We start from the raw sequence: 18,669 nt of genomic DNA, 5'->3' as shown, positions 1-18,669 counted from the left end.
CTATCACATCTGGGACCTGCATCAGTGGCGAACGCGACCTTGTGGTTCTTGGCCTAGTTTTGGAACCCCAGGCATGGGGCGTCAAAGGACTTTCGACCTACCGCAGGGAGACCGCTCCTAAGACCGGGCGGTTCTGTGTGAGGCAGGGCCCTTCTCAGAGGTGAGTTCAGGGGCCCTGCTCGACTCGAGGCATGCCGCCAGCCTGCTATACCAGTCTTTCTTTGAGAAGCCCAGGCATACCTTGCACCCATCCTCGTTGTGATCTGGGTGCAGGCAGTAACACTTTTGATGTTTGTCCACCACAAAGACCTGCCTCAGCCCGCATTGGGCGCAGGGTCTGAAAAGGGTCCTTCCCTCCTTCTCCTCTGTCATGGTCGAAGGGCGCAAAGTAGGCCCAAGTCGGCCTTCCAGAAACTTCGATGAACAACCGCCATTGAGGAGCATGCAACTTCACCGACAACGGACGCCCGTTGCCGGCCGATGAAGATAAGAGCACACGGGCTCCAATGGAACAAAAATGGTACTTTTCAGCGAAACAACTTGGAAAAAAGTACAAAATAGCTTGGAGAGCAACACAAGGACTCCCAACACTGAAGCGTGCGATAAAAATCTTAAAATGGCTGCCAGAGGTGGGGCTTAGGTAGAGGACGGTCATTGGATGGGGGCAGTATGACCAGAGTGATTGGTTTAGAGGAGAAATACATTTTTGAAGTAAAAGTGAAACTTTCTTTTACCGAGGATTCCCAGCCTGACGACGGGGACTATTCATGAGCATGTGAATCCATGCCAGACTCCATGCTGAAGAAAGCTTGGATCGGTCCATTGAAAGATTTTGACAGTAATGAGTCTACTTACACAGTGGTTCCCTCTCCTCACTAGGCTCCAGAAACGAAAGAGCCCCATCAGCGGCTGATCCCACTCCGGATGCTACAAATGGCAGATAATAACCCGCGCCTGTTTTTCTATATTGACGTGAAAGCAAGCGGGTCAATTGGATAGACTATTGGCACAGGATGAAATGTCTAGCTTAGAAGCCTACAATGTAAACATTTTACAGGAAACATGGGCTTTGACCCATATAGGATTGGAGGGTTACACATCCTTCCAAATGAATGCTATTAAAAAAGCGAGAGGCCAAGTAACATTAGTGAAAGTCTCCTTGGAAGTCACATCAGTGACCTTATTATATCCCTCATCTACAGTGCAGTTTACACCTCCATAAAAGGGTTCTCCTTTTTATATTGGAAATGGTTACAATAAAGTGTTTGTTTGTTTATTTTATTTCTATAGCGCTCCGGACCCGGGAGTATAAGGGCGCTTAGTACAAGTTACAAGGCACAGTACATGGTAATAAGCAGTAATAGTAGAGCAGCAGATATATACAGAATATACAGACAATAGAGGTGATAGCAACCAATAATGACAAAATGAGACGTGCAATATGTACAGTTTATAGCTAGGTCTAACTTAAAGGTTGACTTTTTGTCAGAAGCCACCCAATGGCAAGTTTCCTGAACGAATGGAAGGATTTGGAAGACTAAATATTCAGAGGCAGGGTGTTCCAGAGTTGGGAGGCGAGGACAGTGAAGCTCGAGCCTCTGGCTCTTTTAGAGGTAAATCTAGGTACTGTAAGACATAAGGTATTGGAAGATCTTGCGGTTCCGATGGAAGATTTCATTGTGAATTTGTTAGTAGGGTGGGGGGCTAGATGGTTGAGAGCTTTGTAAGTAAGGCAGAGGGTTTTTAGATCGATTTTATGTTGGATGGTGAGCTATTTGCATGTAGCTCTAGTGGCAGAGATGTGCTCACGCCTGGGAATGTTTAGCGCTGCCCGTAGCGCATTGTTTTGAAGGACTTGGAGTTTACTAATTATCGCTTGGTTGGTACCTAAGTAGAGGCTATTGCAGTAGTCTAACTTAGATTGTAGAAGAGCTCTGGCGAGCGTGAGGCAACTGTTAGAGGAAAGAAATGGTCTACAGGCTCCAATTAGTTTTCCTGTATAGGCAGTGGCTGAAGCGGTCGAGTTGACTTGTTTAATGAGGTTAATATTGGTATCGAGATAGAAGCCAAGTGTTTTCACGTTTTTGGCAACCGGGATTGTATTCCCATCAATTATGATGTTGGAGTAGTTGGGACTTAGTTTTTGTAAGTTGTTCATCAGTATTGTAATTGCCCGAGATGGTGAGGAGTATCTGGGTGTCATCCGCGTAGTTTTTCTAGGTGACACCCAGACAGTCCAGTTTATCAAAGAGGGGCTTTGTAAAGATATTGTATAGGGTGGGTGAAACACATGAGCCTTGTGGGACACCGCAAGTGATAGGGATGGGGTCTGCTGCTGCCACCGGAGAGAAGACTCTCATGGTTCTATTGGCCAGGAAGGACTGTATCCACGAGACAGCAGAGGGGGAAAAGTGGGCGGCAGAGGAGAGGTGGTTGCAGAGTATCTTATGGTTGACCAGGTCGAAAGCTGCTGAAAGATCTAAGAGGAGTAGGTTAGCAGCCTTGCCCTTATCTTTAATTTCGTCAATCTGACTTTTAAGATCAACAAGGGCAGTTTCTGTTCCATGTTGAGGCCGGAAGCCAGACTGACACAATCCGAGTAATTGGTTGGACTCTAGGTAATGCTGAATTTGCAAGTAAGCAACTCTGTCAAGGATTAACAGGAAGGGAACGGTTGTGATAGGCCTGTAATTTGTAGGGATGGCTGGGTCCAAGGTCTGTTTTTTTAGTAGCGGGAGGACCCATGACGGTTTCAAATTATTGGGTACCGAATTGGTGGAGAATGACACGTTTATGAGCTTAGAAATGAAGGGGGCGAGGTCTCTTGCTGCATCTTTTATAATCTGTGCAGGGCAACTGTCCCCTTTGCAATAAGATGGTTTGAGGGAGGTTATGATTTTTTGCACTTCTAGTACGGTTACATTTTTTAAGGTGAAGCCATGGTTAGTGTTAGGGGTGGTGGGTGGGGCTACTATTGGAAAGTTGTAGTCTTTTATTTTCAATTTTAGTTAGTAGGCCAGTGATTTTGCTCGCAAGCGCATCTTGGATACTAGTGCACCAGAGTTGGTCCTTCACGGACATGTCCGTAGGTGGATTGGGGTTTTCTAACTCCTTCGGGATGGTGAATAATTCTTTGGTACTGGAACTAGCATTACTTATTCTTATATTATAGGCTTCCTTTTTTGTGCAAATTATTTCTTTTTTTATAAAGGGAGGATGCATTAGTGAGATTGATTTTGTATTCCTCTGACGGGTTCATTTTCGAAAGGGTTTCCATTTTGGACTTTTTATTTCTTAGTATTTTAAGTTCTGTTGTGTACCAGGAGTTAAGATGTGCTTTGGGTTTACCTTTACATAGTTTTAGAGGGGCAACAAGGTCGATAGCTTTGGTCATGGCATTATTGTAGGTGTCTACTAGTAAGTTAAGGTCCGATGAGTTGGGGACCATATTTAGAGTGGGTAGAACCAGTGGGATGAGGGCTTCAGCTGTGATGTTCTGCTTATTTCTCGTCAGACATGCTGGTGCAGGTGGGCACTGTATATGGTGTGTGTTATTAGTGCTAATGTCAAATGAAAGCAGGAAGTGGTCGGTCCATATAAGTGGTTGGGGGTCCTTGCAGATTATGTTGCAGTTGTAGGCAGCGAGCCAGTCTAAGGTTCTGCCTTTCTGATGTGTGGGTAGGGTGTTAAGTTGAATGTATTTCTGTTCGCAAAGTGCATTAGCAAAGGAGGATGCTGGAGTGTCGTGAGGATCGTTGCATCCCAAGTTAAAGTCACCTAGAATAATATTCTGTGATAAAGGTTTAGATTTTTCAGCTATGAGGGAAGTTATATCTTCCTCAAAGGAACCTATGGGACCAGGGGATCTGTATATCAGTTCCAGGGTAATGGTGTTCTTAGGGGTGGTTTGAATTTTAATGGATAGGTGTTCACAGGAATTTAGAGGAAGGGAGGTCACAGATCTAATGTCAAGCGAGAATTTGAATATAAGTGCTACACTTCCTCCACGGGCATTAGGTCTGTCGGCCCTGAGGATGGAATAGTTGTCTGGAACCGCAAGGGTTAGAGAGGGACCTGCTGCGGCATGAAGCCAGGTTTCTGTGGTGGCGAGGAAATCCAGGTTTGCTGAACGGATGATGTTGGCAATTTCCATAGGGTGGGCCACAAGGGATCTAACATTAAGTAGGCTCCTTGGAGAGGCATAGTGTTTGCAATGATGTTTTTATTAATGACTTTAGTTGTAGGATTGGTGGTCATTTTGTTAAGTAAAGTGGGGAGTCTATAGCCTAGTCTGTTATGGGTCATGAGGTTAGGGTAGGCTGTAGGGCGATCTTTTAGCATATTGCGCGAGTTCTGGATATTGTCAGAATGGTCATCTGTGATGAGGTTAGGTGGAGGGTTACCTAAAGTAATGATTTTAGTACTGTGGTCTGTAGGTGCCCTGTGGGGGAAAGGAGGCCGGGAGGGCAGGAAGGGAGTGGGGCAGGGAACGGGGTGGTGTCTGGGACAGCCAAGCTTGGCAAGTCCATTACTAAATGGGGTATAACTATTTCTGCTACATGGCGTGCAATCGGGCATAATGCAGAAAGGGAACATGATGAGTACTAGCCAGGCTGGCATAGTTCAGATATGGATTCGGGGCGGGATGCTAGAGGGATGGTGGATGTTATTGGCTACGCTAATGCTTGCAAGCCCTGGGGCAGACAGGCTAGTTAGAGGTAGCGCTAGATTCGGAATTGAAGCACACTTGCAAAGTTTGATGCTTGCTCGTGGCACAATCAGATGTGGTCTGTTAGCGACCATAAGGCTCAACACAATCAATCAAATGTGGTCTGTTAGCAACTATAAGGCACAACACAATCAAGTGTGGTCTGTTAGCAACCATAAGGCACAACATAATCAAGTGTGGTCTGTTAGCAACCATAAGGCACAACACAATCAAATGTGGTCTGTTAGCAACCATAAGGCACAACACAATCAAATGTGGTCTGTTAGCAACCATAAGGCACAACACAATCAAATGTGGTCTGTTGGCGACCATGAGACACAAAAATCGGGCTCTACAGGTACACTGGCACTTGCATCAAATGTAGGCGGAGCAGGTAAGGAACAAGGCAACGTGGATAGGGTGAGACATGGCGGTCTGAGTATTGCACGGCACACATTAGCAGGCAGAGGCAATGTAACATGCAGTGGGTCACTAGAACAACTAAATTCGAAAATCACAATGAGTGCTGGAAAAGCATTTTTCAACAGATGCGGTGGGGCATTAGAACACCTAAATTCGAAAATCACAATGGGGCACTAGAACATCTAGATTTGAAGATCAACATGGGTGCAGGGAGAGTATTTTACAACCAGATGCAAATAGCCTACTAGAGAGCAAATGGGGCAGTGTGGTGTGTTAGTGCAACAAGGCAGACACATCAAATTATATGTGGTAGGCATCAATCAGGCAAGAGGGGGAGGTAAGTATACTAGTGTCAACAATGTAGACATGCAGTCAATGTATAACTATATATAGGTGATAGATAGCAATATGAAAACCGTGAGGTGCAAATAGACTTCACCACATTGTACACGAGAGCCAAATACAGGAATCAACAGCATCATCAAGGGTGTGTATTAGCAGGCTGAAGTGCATCTATTAGCTTAAATGCAAGATGAGGGTAGATGCAGAGTTCAGAATATGTTGTGAAGAGGCGAAAGTAGTAGTCTCAGCAGAGCAACGGGCGCAAAAAGTTACCTTATCAGGCATCTGTAGAGGGCCAGGGGTTTTGGCAGACGACAGATAACAGGCTGAGAACAGGCATCAGCCTTATTCTCGTGGGCCTTGTTTGAGGAGGGCCGGCTGTGCCTGCTGGCAGCCAATCCGGCTAAAGAAGGGCAGGACAGCCAATGGGCGGTGAGCAGAAGCTGATGTAGGCCTGCCTAGGCTCCGAAGGCTTCCAAATTCGTGCGTGCGTCCATCTTTGAATAGGAAGGTACCTTGTGTACCTTGATGGCGTCTGCAGTGATCAGGGCAATAATACTTCAGTTGTGAGGGCAACGGCAGGGGTGATGTGATGTGAAAACATGGGGGGGTATCCACACTTGCCAACTTAAAACTAAAAATATAGACCATCTATTGAAACAGTTGGTAGTCAATACCCCGTCCATTATTTTGGGAGGGGACTTTATTCTTACAATAGGCAATGGCCCTCCTTAAAGCCTACTGGATGACATGGAGGATGCAATTTTTTTGATATGCCTTCACCTTTGATGGTAAATACTCTTACTTGTTCAAATGGCCTTAAATTGTATAGCTGGCTAAATGAATGGGAATAAGATCAATCAATGGAAGACACGAGAAAGATAATAGAGAAATACACATTCATAAATAGCTCAGGTAAACTCAACAATAGATTGCCTGTGCATCTCATTAAGATTTTGGAAAACAGACCTATATATGGACCACTAAGCATTGTCCTTAAATCTGGAAGCAAGAGTGTCCAAATCCGTCCCATGGAAATATATTTCTAACATCTAAAATTGTGATCTCTGGAAGCAAAATCAGAATTAGATGGGATCCCAGCACTAGTGAAATAACTATCATATGCAAAAATAGCAGCTTATTGGTCTCCATACTAGCGGAGGGGACAGATGTGGAAATGGTACCACAGTATTTCCAGTAGTGAGCATTACAGACAGTTTTGTCATAGACAGTAAGGAACATAAGGGATGGACGGCCAGCTGGATCAATGAAGAATTCAAGCAAACCCTTTTGAAAGCCTTTCAGACTTCTCCACTGGACAAACGGGCAGTAATCGCGCAACTATCCTTTAAAAGAGCGACCCAAGTCAGGGAAAATCCAACTTGCCAACAAAGCATTGGAAGACCTGTCATTAGCTGCCTTGTTTTCCAACAAGGAGCTTTTGGGGAAATGGTGAAGACACTGTTCCCAAAGTAACCTACTAATGTCTAATATTCAAGATAAAGTGTGGGTAAATCACTTTACTATATTATATGGAAAACACCCGAAGACAGCAAATGGGGAAATGTCGGCAAGGGTTTTAGGCGATTACCCAATTGTGGAGTCTACTATTGTGCACTTTGAATACAATAATGTTCTAAGTGCTCTACGAGCGCATGGGGGCAGGGTAGAGGGAGAGAGAGAGACCAGGCCCAGGTCATATCCCCTCTGACCTATATCACTCCTATGAAATATTCTGGGCTCTGGTACTGATGATTATATTTAACAGAATGCTGGAGCAGCATTTCTATCCGGCATCTTGGAGACAAGCTATTATTTCCCCTACCCATAAAAAGGGCCTATAGAATGTGCTGACAATGTACAGACCGGTCAAGACTCAGCAAAAAATATTTGGTAGGGTGGTTGTGTCTAGTCTTTGGAACTGGGGGGGAAAAGCAGCACATTCTTGTAGATAATCAGTTGGGGTTTTGCGATGGTCTAGGAACCAATGAGCAAACGCTGAACCTTAGCTTAATTGCACCATATTCTACTTGTATGTATAGAAAAACCAACATATATGGCCTTTGTGAATCTGTGCACTGCGTTTGATAAAGTAAATAGGGTGAAACTCTGGCAGTGTCTCAGATACATTAATTGCCTGCTGGAATTGATGAATATCCTCTCAAGCTTACACACAGGTAACATGGCATGTATTCAATCGAGAACAGACAGGCATTGCATTGCACACCCCGGTTCTATGTGGAAGTACCGTTCCCCTGCCCACTCTCAGTGTTCTCATTGTATACCAAAGGCCTCACAAACATCTTATTGAGGACTAACACTGGGTTTGCGACACATTGCTGTCCTAGCAATATGCATATGATCATGCTATTAGACAGTGTTTTTTTTCCGCTGCCATACTTGTAAAGGTAAATATCTTAATGCCACCCAATGAGAGTTTGTTGCTCTGGTTTTAAAATTGTAATCCGTATAGTAATTTTTTTTATGTCTGCATTTTAACATGTACTTTGATGTACCTGCTGAGTTAAAGTGAAGTTAGAAGCATCTCTTTTAGTGTGTTGCCTAATTTTTTACCCGGAGTATTGGTGAGTAGACACTTTATAGCTTCTAGCACAGAGTGAATCTTAGCTATTTTCCCCACATGCAAATGCTGCATCACTGCTTAAGGGCATTATGATCTCTCTGCAATTTCAAGGTTTCTTCACATTCATGGAGCGAATAAAATAGAATTTCTTCTACAACGGTCTGTCTAGTATGCTCATTAAAATGCTGCCTTTCAGCGGTTATTTTGCCTATGGTCTAATCACCTACCTCCGATCTTGCATTTTGTTTATTCTTTGAATCTTTACATTAAGCTCCCACTGGAATCAAGTTCTAATAATTGCATGCAAGTCTCTAACTCCAATACGATACTCCATTCCAGTTATTATTTCAGACCACTCCACATGTATTGTCCAATATTATTACAGCATCCTGCCCACTGCCTTACTGGTCTGCCATTAGTGACCTTAGTCTGGTATCCGATAAATGATCACACCTCCCAAATTTCCTTGGGAATGTTCTGTGGAGGCTTCTTAGAGCCAGTTTAACACTGGGGTCCTCGTTTACCCATAACAAAGCAGTGCACTAGAGAGCTCCTTACCCATGCAAGGCATGCATCAACTAACACTGCACAAGAGAATTTCAAACGATTTAGGGGATGAATCTAACAAATCACTGCACTGAGGAGCCTCCAATCACTTACGCTGTCCATGGAGGCTTTATAAATAGACTCACAAGAGTTTATGCATATGAATTGGTCATTCTGCTCACTCAGAAAGAGCAAGAGCAGTGCTCAAGGAACCTTCCCCCATCCAAAGAGGCAACACGCTAAAAGTACTGAACTAGGATCCCTTCACTCGAGCAGCAGCACAGAATATCCAGATCTAGTTTTGTTTTTTTGGGATGGCCTTTAATCTGGCATTTGACCAGTAAACCATTTGCTAAGCACTCCCAGTTTGAATAGGATGGAGAACAGAGGTACACGTGGAATACAATGATTTCACAAGGATCCAATTGGTGAGAATTAACTTAAACAAGGCTTACCAATGATTCTATTACTGCACGCGTCTAAAAGTGGAAGAGAATGGAAATTCATGAAAGCGAGGGTGGTATACATATGCTGGCAGTTTGGGAGGGAAAACCGATCAAACAGCTCCAAAGCTTTGCTCTGTAAGAAAACAAAAAATGAAAACATCCGTTATTCTATCATTTGCATTGCATTCCATTCACTTACGAAAACAATCAAAGAAATTGTGGACCAATGACTCGACGTAGGTTTTGTGCATGATGAAAATCCAATGTGGTTTTTTAAAAATATTCTTATTAGCATCAAAGAGTTTAAAAAATGATATTTATGAGCAACCACATCCCACACACACAAAAAATTGTCAAAATGTTAGAGGAAGGGAGTCAGACGCAGCCAAACGAGGCATTTAGTAACGCTCCTAAAACACAATGCACTTGGATTATTCAAAGTAATTGGAACATTTTAAGGCACCTTACAAACCGATGGCCAGAGGCACCAATAAAATCTATATAAAAGCGCCACTTTGCTCAGTTCTCCAATTGTATTGGTGATCACAGTTTACTGAGGGTTCACAGGGGAGGAAAGCATTTTCAGGGTCAAGTCCATGGAACGTCCCTTCCTTAAAAGAATATCACATACTCAATGTTAGCCTACATAGTCTCCTGGCCATATCTTCTCTAAAATCCCAATGAACAAAATGAAACAAAACTGCCCATCTCCTGTATTGTCGCTTTATGTATTTCTGGCTTATTTTGCCCCAACAAGAGGGATGGATTTAACCTTGCAGGTTAAGTGTGGGGGAGGCGGGAGATGGAAGAATGCTTGATCTGTATCGGGCCCTGCACAATAGCATCCTTCCACATATGCAGTGCCAGAGGAAGCAATGCACAGGATGAGTTCCTATGCACTGGTGCACGGATGTCAATGAGCATATGAAGACTGGGAGGGTATGTCCCGTCTTCTCAAGTTCTCTGTAAGGACTTGTATTAGAGAAGCGCTGGGGGGAGGCTGAAAGCAGTGATCATTGCCTCCTTCCTCCCTTTACAATACCCACGTCCTCAATATCAGATTTATGCAGAGGAAACAAGCCAAGAAACATGCTTAACTGTTCCTTTTTTCCAAATATATTTCAGAATCAGAGGAGGGTGCTTCTTATCCATCTGTCCTGCTGACACTGGCTGCGACTTCCTCGCCTAGCTACTCTTTCTACCTGTCCACTGTCCCCCCTCCATGACACTACACGCTTGATCTTCCAAACCACTTTTTCTCCCATAAAGCTGGCCCTTCTTTTCCCCCATCCTTCCTTCCTTCCTTCACTCCACCCTGCATGGCACTGTCTGCTTTGGTCTCGCATCCTCTGTAATTTTCACCCTTCCTTACCAACAATTCCTTAGCCGTCACGTTATGCCCTGTTCTTTCTCTGTTCTGTCAAGCTGGCACCAGCAGGAAACGAGATGGAGAATCAAAAAGACCAAAGAGGGATGGTAGCACAGGGTGAAGCAGTGGCTTCAACATACTTTTTTACACCAGGGGTGGTGAATTCATGTCACCCGATGGCCAGAACAGGTTTGTCAGAGAAAGAAAAACACATATCGAGTTGAATGGACAAATAGACAAAATATTGTGTTGGAAGCAGCGTGGCATGAACAACTTTCTCTGTATGTCTCTCAACTACCTATGAAAACAGGGATTACTTTCATATGCCGGTTTAACAACAGGCACCAATTATTTTGTAATGAAAGTGAATCTCAGATAATAGCAAACTTAAAAGCTGACTGTTCAATTAGTATTTTGATGAGCCAAGCGCAGTGCCGTCAAACAAAAGTAGAGACGCACACGCACATAGATATGCAGTCACATTTCTTTAGGGTAACTGTGCACATATAAGCAGGTCAAATAATGCATACTACTACGCCGACCACACATTCGTTTTTTAGTTGCCTATAGGAAAAATAGCATGATCATTAAGACCATTGAGTATATTCACATTTTCATCAAAAATTTCACCCCAAAACCTCTGCTCGTTATCATTGTACTGTATTTAACAGATGGCTGTACATCGCAAAGTACACATGCATCACTTCACAGACGCAACGCAAACGAGCACTAAAGTTGCTTTTGCTGGTCAACAGGACTAGCGGTATCTCAATGTGTTCATGGACTCAATTCTGAGAGTGGATAAGCAAATTATTAAAATTGACTGTCTAGTAACCTGTCGAGAGGTGCAGTGCTCTCGCCATCACAGCTGCAACCCACGGCCAAGAAGCTATGGAACAGTGAGGATTAGGAGTACTGCCTAGCCCAGACTGAAGGTGTGAAAGTGCATAGTTTTGCGATGGACCGGGACAGTTTCGTTGCTTCTGCCAGTGTGGTGCGTTGGACTGCTGCCTTGTCTTTCTGTGGGCTACCCTCAGAAGGGCTGCCCAATCCGCAAACTTAAACCAGAATACAGCATCTATTTGGAGATAGTTGCCAGGGTATGAGATCTTGAACGTTCATGGGCTTTACCTATTCAAGGATGTAGCAAGAGCCACAGGACAATAAAATACTCCAGTAGCCAATTGCAAAGCACTCCCCCGAGATTAAAAAAATCGGAAACAAAAGGCATGTCATTTGGAATGAGTGTTAAAGGTGGTTGTGCCAAGAAATTGAATAGAAGTGGGGGATCAGTATTATTATTAGGGTATTTATTGACCGCAGACCTAGCTTCCAGAAGTAACTAAGTGTTTTACAAGGTATGAGGGAGAGGGTTCCACAGTGAGGGAAGAAGAGAACGAATGGAACAAGGAGGCAACAACAGGGGAGGCTGCGCGTTTGGACATTTTGGCAGCAAGCAATTAAGCAATGCATTTCATGGGAAAGAAGTAGTAAAAATACGCAATAACCAATCACATTTGGGGAAACAAGAGGGACCAGGAAATAACCAAACACAACCCTCATTGAGTAATCCCAAAAATAAAATAAAAAATAGAATCAAGTCTCAAGGTTCTGGAGATGAGGTCATGCACACTGGGCCCGAACCAAGAACTGGACCAGAGGGAAAAAGAGCCTGACGCTGGAGGGTTTAAGGCAGAAGATGATGCAGACTAAAAGAGCTAATAAACTTACAATGGTGAACAGGGAGACATGGAGATCTAGCCAAACCCAAACAAGGTAAGGTAGTAGAGTGGCAAGGCTTGGGCTGTGAGAGTGGTCTAGGGCTACAATGAGTCCACACAGAACAAAACCAATAATTCGAATTAGACAGGTAAGTACAATATATACAATGATTTATTAGGTCTTTAAAATACACACTAAGCCGGTACAACTTCTAGGCATAGGTTGTCACACACTAACCATAAAACAGATATATACATTCAACCAAAAGATGAAGAAAGAGCATATGATTCAATGACCAGTGTAAACACAGGTAAGTCGTCAGATGCATGAAATTCAGAAAAGACATTTCATAAAAATCACAGCACAGTTCCCCTAACACAGGGCCTGCAACCTTAAACTCTCCAGATGTTTTGGACTACAAATCCCACCAACCCTAGCCAGCATAGTCAACAGTATGGGATTGTGGAAGCTGTAGCTGCAGGTTGCAGACCCCTGCCTTAACACTTAGTGAGCCCAGTCCTAAAAAATTATTTAGGGCCTTGTGCCCCAAGGTCATCAGTTCCGAAGATGTACTTCTCAGATATGATTTTATATATATATATATATATATATATATATCTATCTATATGACAATGCATTACTTACCGTAAAAGCATTTCTGATGATTGTATCTGCTTAGATTCACATGCTGTGCATAGGTCCGACATCCAGTGGTCACTGCGGAGTATTGCATCTTGTTTTTCGTAGTCGAAAAGGGACGTCGACCGGGCGTGTCTGAAATACTATCCCTATAGTGACGTGTGTTGTACCCACAATCCCTCACGCGTCGAGGTCCCTCTGTTTGTATTTTTCTGCCCTGAGGGAGCCTTCTAGACGTGAGTGAGTACAGAAAAGAGATATAAAAGGAAGTCTATGTTCCTTCCATCCGAGCGGGGAGGAAGGGTGGGCGCATGTGAATCTAAGCAGATAAAATCATCAGAAATGCTTTTACGGTAAGTAATGCATTGTCTTCTGATGCTTGTTAATCTGCTTAGAATCACATGCTGTGCATAGACTAGCGAGCAGTACCCGGAGTTGGCGGTGGGTTATGAGAAGGAACAGTAGAGAAAAGATGTCTTAGTACTGCCTGACCCACCAGGGAGTCAGATCTCGAGTGTGCATCTAGACAGTAGTGTTTTGTAAAGGTGTGCACAGAACTCCAGGTAGCCGCTTTGCAGATGGACTCAAGGGGAACATTTGCAATGAATGCTATGGACGCCCCCGTGCCTCGAGTAGAGTGTGCTCTAGGCTTAAAGGGCAGTTCTCTCTTAGCAAGAGTATAGCAGAGAGTGATGCATTGAACAATCCATCTAGAAATAGTGGACTTTGAAACTGCATCCCCTTCTCTTCCTGCTGCCACCGAGACGAAGAACTGATTAGTCTTCCTCAGTGGTCTGGTTCTTTCCATGTAGAACATGACCGCTCTGCGCACATCTAGTGTATGCAGAGTTTTTTCTCCCAAGTTGGAAGGATTTTGAAAGAATGTTGGCAGTTCTATAGACTGGTTTACGTGGAATTTCGATATGAACTTCGGAGCAAACCTTGAGTGCGTGCGTAGAACCACCTTATCTCTGAACTGTAACGAAGGGGTCTAGAACAGAAAGAGCCTGTAGTTCACTTACCCTCCTGATGGAGGTGATAGCTATTAAAAAAGCAGTCTTAAGAGTGAGGTCTTTAAGAGATGCTTTGTGCATGGGTTCGAAAGGTGAGCCCATGAGTCTGGTAAGTACCACGTTAAGGTCCCATCCGGGAGCTGGGTCAGCTATCGGGGGGTGTATTCTCTTTATTCCCTCCATGAAGGCCTTTATAACAGGGATCTTCCACCACGACACCTTGAGTTGGGAAGTGGTGTATGCAGAAAGTGCCGCTAGGTGTGCTTTAATGGAATTGAACACTAGACCTGAATCCAACAAGTGGGTCAGGTATAGAACAATATGTGTGGGAGAGGAGTCAATTGGGTTGATGCCTTCCCCTCTGCACCAGATGACAAATCTCCTCCACTTGCTAGAGTAGCAGTGGCGAGTGTTAGGTTTTCTGGCTTCCCTGAGAATGTCCATACATTTCTGCGGGAGCAGTAGATGTCCGAATTCTATGATCTCAGGAGCCAAGCTGCTAAGTTCATGTTCTGGAGGCATGGATGCAGAGTCCTGCCCTTGTCTTGTGACAGCATGTTGTACGGGCAGGGAAGTTTCACTGGGGGAGATAGAGACATCTCCATCAAGTGAGCGAACCATGGCTGTCGGCCACCAGTATCATGGTTACTTGTTCCTGGTGCATCTTGTGCACCACCTTGTTGAGAAGGGGAGTCGGGGGGAAAAGCGTAAACAAATTTCCCTGACCATTGCATCGACAGACCGTTCCCCTTGGATTGGTTCTGGGGATACCTGGAGGCGTAACTTAGGCATTGTGAGTTCTCCAGGGTTGCGAATAGGTCTATTTCTGGGAATCCCCATTGTGTGAAGACGTCGAAGATGATGTCTTCGTGTAGTCGCCATTCGTACTCTTCGGGCAGGGGGAAATCTCTGCTGAGTTTGTCTGCCAGCAGATTGAGTTCCCTTGGTACATGTTGTGACAGTAGGAACATGTTTTGTTTGAGAGCCCACTTCCATATATTTTGGGCCAGTTTGGACAGTCCCGGAGAGTGGGTGCCCCCCTGCTTGTTGATGTAGTACATGGCTGTGGTGCTGTCTGTAAGGACCAACACCGTTTTGCCCTGTAGGTGTTCCTGGAAGGCTTTTAGCGCCTTGAACACAGCTAGTAGCTCCAGTAGATTTATGTGTTTGGATGCTACGTTCGGAGTCCACACTCCGTGAGCAGTCTGATGGGATAGGTGAGCCCCCCATCCTGTTAGGGATGCGTCTGTGGTTAGAGTGGCTTCTGCCACGGGTGTGGCAAAAGGTTTCCCTTTTTCCAGGTTCTTTTGTCCACCATCGTAGCGAGAGAACTAAGGCCTGCGAGACCACCACTGGATCGTCCCATAATCCGCTGGCCTGACACCACTGGCTGTTGAGCCACTCTTGCATAGGGCGCAGGCGCGCGTGAGGTACCAAATAAATACACAACGCCATCATGCCTAGCGAGCGCATTGCTTTGCGTACCGTCACCTCTCGACCGAGCACATATTGAGGGATCTGAAACAGCATGTTTTGGACCCTCTCGTTGGAGGGGAAGATGAGGCCGTCCTTTGTTTGAATTAGAGCCCCTAGGAATTGTTTGATTTGGCTGGGGTCTAGGCTGGACTTCTTTTCGTTGATGGAGAAGCCCAACTGGAACAAAAGGTCTACAGTCTTTTGGGTATTGGAGAAGCATGTTTCGTAAGAATCCCCTGTTATGAGCCAGTCGTCGAGGTAAGGGTAAACTGGGATGGACAACCTGCGCAGGTGGGCCGCTGCCACTGCCAGTAGCTTCGTGAATACCCTTGGTGCTGATGCTATGCCGAAGGGTAGCACTCTGAACTGGTAGTGTTTGCCCTCTATCATAAACCTGAGGTATCTTCTGTGCGCTGGCAACATTAAAATATGAAAGTATGCATCTTTCATGTCCAATGTTATGTAATCTCCCTGTGATAGCAGTGGGATCACTTCCTGTAAGGTTACCATACGAAACTTCTGGGGTTTGATAAACTTGTTCGCTGGGCGCAGATCTAATACAGGGCGCATGGTTAGATCCTTTTTGGGTACAAGAAAGTACACTGAATAAATACCTTCCATTACCTGAGATAGAGGCACGACCTCTATGGCTCCTTTTTCCAGCAGTTGTTATACTTCTTGGAGAAGGATGGCAAGGTGTTCCGGTGTCATGTGTCGTCCCCTCGGGGGTCTGTATGTTGGGGAACTGTTGAATTCGATGCAGTATCCGTGGGCTACGGTTGAAAGTACCCAGCGGTCTGATGTTATTCCCTCCCATGCTGGAAGAAAGGCTGTTATCCGGCCCCCGACCGGTGTTGCATGGGAGGGGACGCGAATCTTCGCGTCACTTGGTGTTGTTGGGGGCTTGGGAGCCTCTGGGGGTGGACCCCCGCCCTCTCCACTTGCCCCTGCGCTGTCCTCTTTGGCTGTACTGCCCACTATTGGTCTGGTAACTGGTGGCAGGGTACTGTTGCTGCTGATTCTGCTTTTGGCGTTGGCCACGAAAAAAGCGTGTGTTGCCATAGCCGCGTCTGGTAGTGGGCTTAGAGATCTGGTCAAGAGTTTTGATAGTATCGAACTCTTTTTTAGCCATTTCCAGAGCCTCATCCACCGCCTTCCCGAAGAGGTTTGCGTCCTCAACATGTTTATTTATTAAAGACGCCTGTGTCTCCGGTTTGAACCCTGAGTTGCGCAGCCATACATGGCGTTTTAGGAGTATTCCCTGAACCAGGGAACGCCCCGCTGTCTCAGCAGCATCCAGAGAGTTCTTTACAATACTCTGGTTGACCTGGGTTCCTTCGCCAATAGTTGAAAGCAGGCGTGTACGTAATGGTTCCGGCGCTTCTTCAGCGTCCTTGCGCAGTTTGGCCCACTGCGCGTCCGCGTAGCTAGCTAGCAAAGAATTGTTGTTCGCAATTCTTGCCGAAAAGGCAGCCGAGGATGTGACCCTTTTAGCAAGGGCATATAACCTCTTGCCCTCCTTGTCAGGTGGTGCCTCACTGGTGGACAGCGGCACCCCTGCCCTCTTCCTTGCATTAGATACTACAAGGGAATCCGGAATGGAATGTCCCCTTATGTACAGCGGGTCTGAGGGTGAAGGAGTGAAAAGTTTTTCAATCCTTGGATTAACTCCTCTGATTAGTGCGGGTGTGGATAGCGAAGGGATGATTCTTCTCTTCACTGAAGCGAGGAGGGGAATGGTCTGGCTGACTGGGGGTTTCTCCTTAATTACTCTTTCCACAAAGTCTATTTCCGGAGAGATCTCCCCAGTGTCCAGTTCGAAATGTGCTGCTGCTCTGCGCAACAGGGCATTGAATGTGGGCTGATCGTCAATGGGAGACGTGTTTCCGACAGGTGAATTGTCTGGAGGATTTAGGTTCAGGACATCAGTGTCCGAATATCCTGATGGGGATTGCCAGGGATGAGAAGGTCCTTCTTCTGGATTTTCTCCGAAGCCTTCTCCTACCATGTCTGGGCTGTCTTCCAGACCTTCCTCTTGGTTCTGTCCTTCATTGTCCACAAAATCATCCTCCTCTTCTAAGTATTGTTCCTCACCAGTGAGGTCATACACATTATGGATGTCTAAGGCTGTATCCTGCCTCGGGTATTTGGCCCTGGGGTCCTCCTGAGACCCTTCTCTTGTTCTCTTGGGAGTGGGAGGGTTCTGGGTGTTCATAAACCTCTCCATTCTCTCCATGCAGAGATGGAGCCTTTCCATGGTTTCATGGGGTACCCCTGAGCGGTCTAGCGGTGGAAAATTAGTGTTTTCTTGCTGAAAACGGCTCGACCTCTCCCACAACGTTGAGGAAAGTGTCCCGTCGCCCTCCGAAAAGCCTTCCGGTGTGCTGGGGGTCCCCCCGACTGAAGGGGGTAGTCCCGGTTTTTCTTCGGGCTTTTTCGGCGTGTCTTTCGACCTTTGCGTAGCGCTCGACGTGTCTTTCGGCGTACGCTTCTGGGCGTCAGCTACAACGATCCTCGCCAAGCTCTCTGACTCGTTTGTCAGCAGAGGGCTGTGGTTTGGACGTTACGGGTGTCGAACGTTCTACGGCGGCGTGCGCGCTCTGCTGGTGCGCGCCGGCCGATGGTTTGGAGGCGGCGCCCTTATTTGCCGAAAGCCCAGTCGCTGGTCGCGGCTGCGGTTGCGAGAGGGGCTTTGAACCCGAACGGTCCGAGGAGGCCGCCGGTATAACCTGCGTCTCCTTGGGCGCTGATGCTTTCTTCGTCTTCGACGAGGAAGAGCTATGGGTTGTGTGCTTATGTGATGTATCGTGTGCGTCCGTGTCGCCGGGGTGTTCATGCCCATAAGCAGGGCGTGAGCCGAGCCCGTCCGGGCCGGGGACAGACGACGAAGAGCGCGAGCGCTCTTTAGAGGGGTGTACGACTTCCGTAGCGGAGGTCGTGTTATCACGTTCCTCGTCACTGTCGGTGGTAGCAGCGGCGGGTGAAGACCCGGCCTTCGACATAGCGTAGGCCGCCCACCTCTTGACCCTACGGTCTTTTAGAGTCTTTGGCTTTAGAAGCCGACAAGCCGAGCAACCCTCCTCTACGGGATCGAGGGGCAAGCAGCGGTTACACCGTGAATTCCAAGTAAACTTGCCCTTACAAAATGGGCAAAACCTAAAGGGTGTCCTCTCCATAGCCGAGGCAATAAAGCGTGATAACTACCCCAAGGGAAAGGAAGGGGAAAAGGAAAGGCATTCTCAGAAAAAGAATCAGAGATGTCCCACGACCCCACTCTCCCTACTGTATTTGGCCTGCGAGGCCAGGCCACGTGTTCGGCAACGCCGACGGATCTCCTCCGCTCGTCCCCTCCGTCGAAGATCTTGCTCGGCGGAGACAGCTTCACCACTGCGTCGAGGGAG

At 46.1% G+C, this 18,669-nt stretch overlaps 1 protein-coding gene across 5 annotated transcripts in view; it reads right to left on the bottom strand.

Annotated features, from left to right (window-relative positions):
- FASTKD2 (FAST kinase domains 2) overlaps window positions 1-18,669 on the bottom strand; it is a 461,831-nt gene that overhangs the window by 319,391 nt on the left and 123,771 nt on the right. For all 5 annotated transcript variants that reach the window (XM_069615586.1, XM_069615582.1, XM_069615584.1 and 2 more), the window contains one exon: window positions 9,059-9,182. In XM_069615586.1, the coding sequence (XP_069471687.1) occupies window positions 9,059-9,182 (124 nt within the window). The remainder of the gene's footprint in view (window positions 1-9,058; window positions 9,183-18,669) is intronic.

Source organism: Ambystoma mexicanum, chromosome 9, assembly GCF_040938575.1.
Source record: "Ambystoma mexicanum isolate Mex_15411 chromosome 9, UKY_AmexF1_1, whole genome shotgun sequence".
Classification (NCBI taxonomy): Eukaryota; Metazoa; Chordata; class Amphibia; order Caudata; family Ambystomatidae; genus Ambystoma; species Ambystoma mexicanum.
This window is presented reverse-complemented; position numbering and strand designations above follow the sequence as displayed.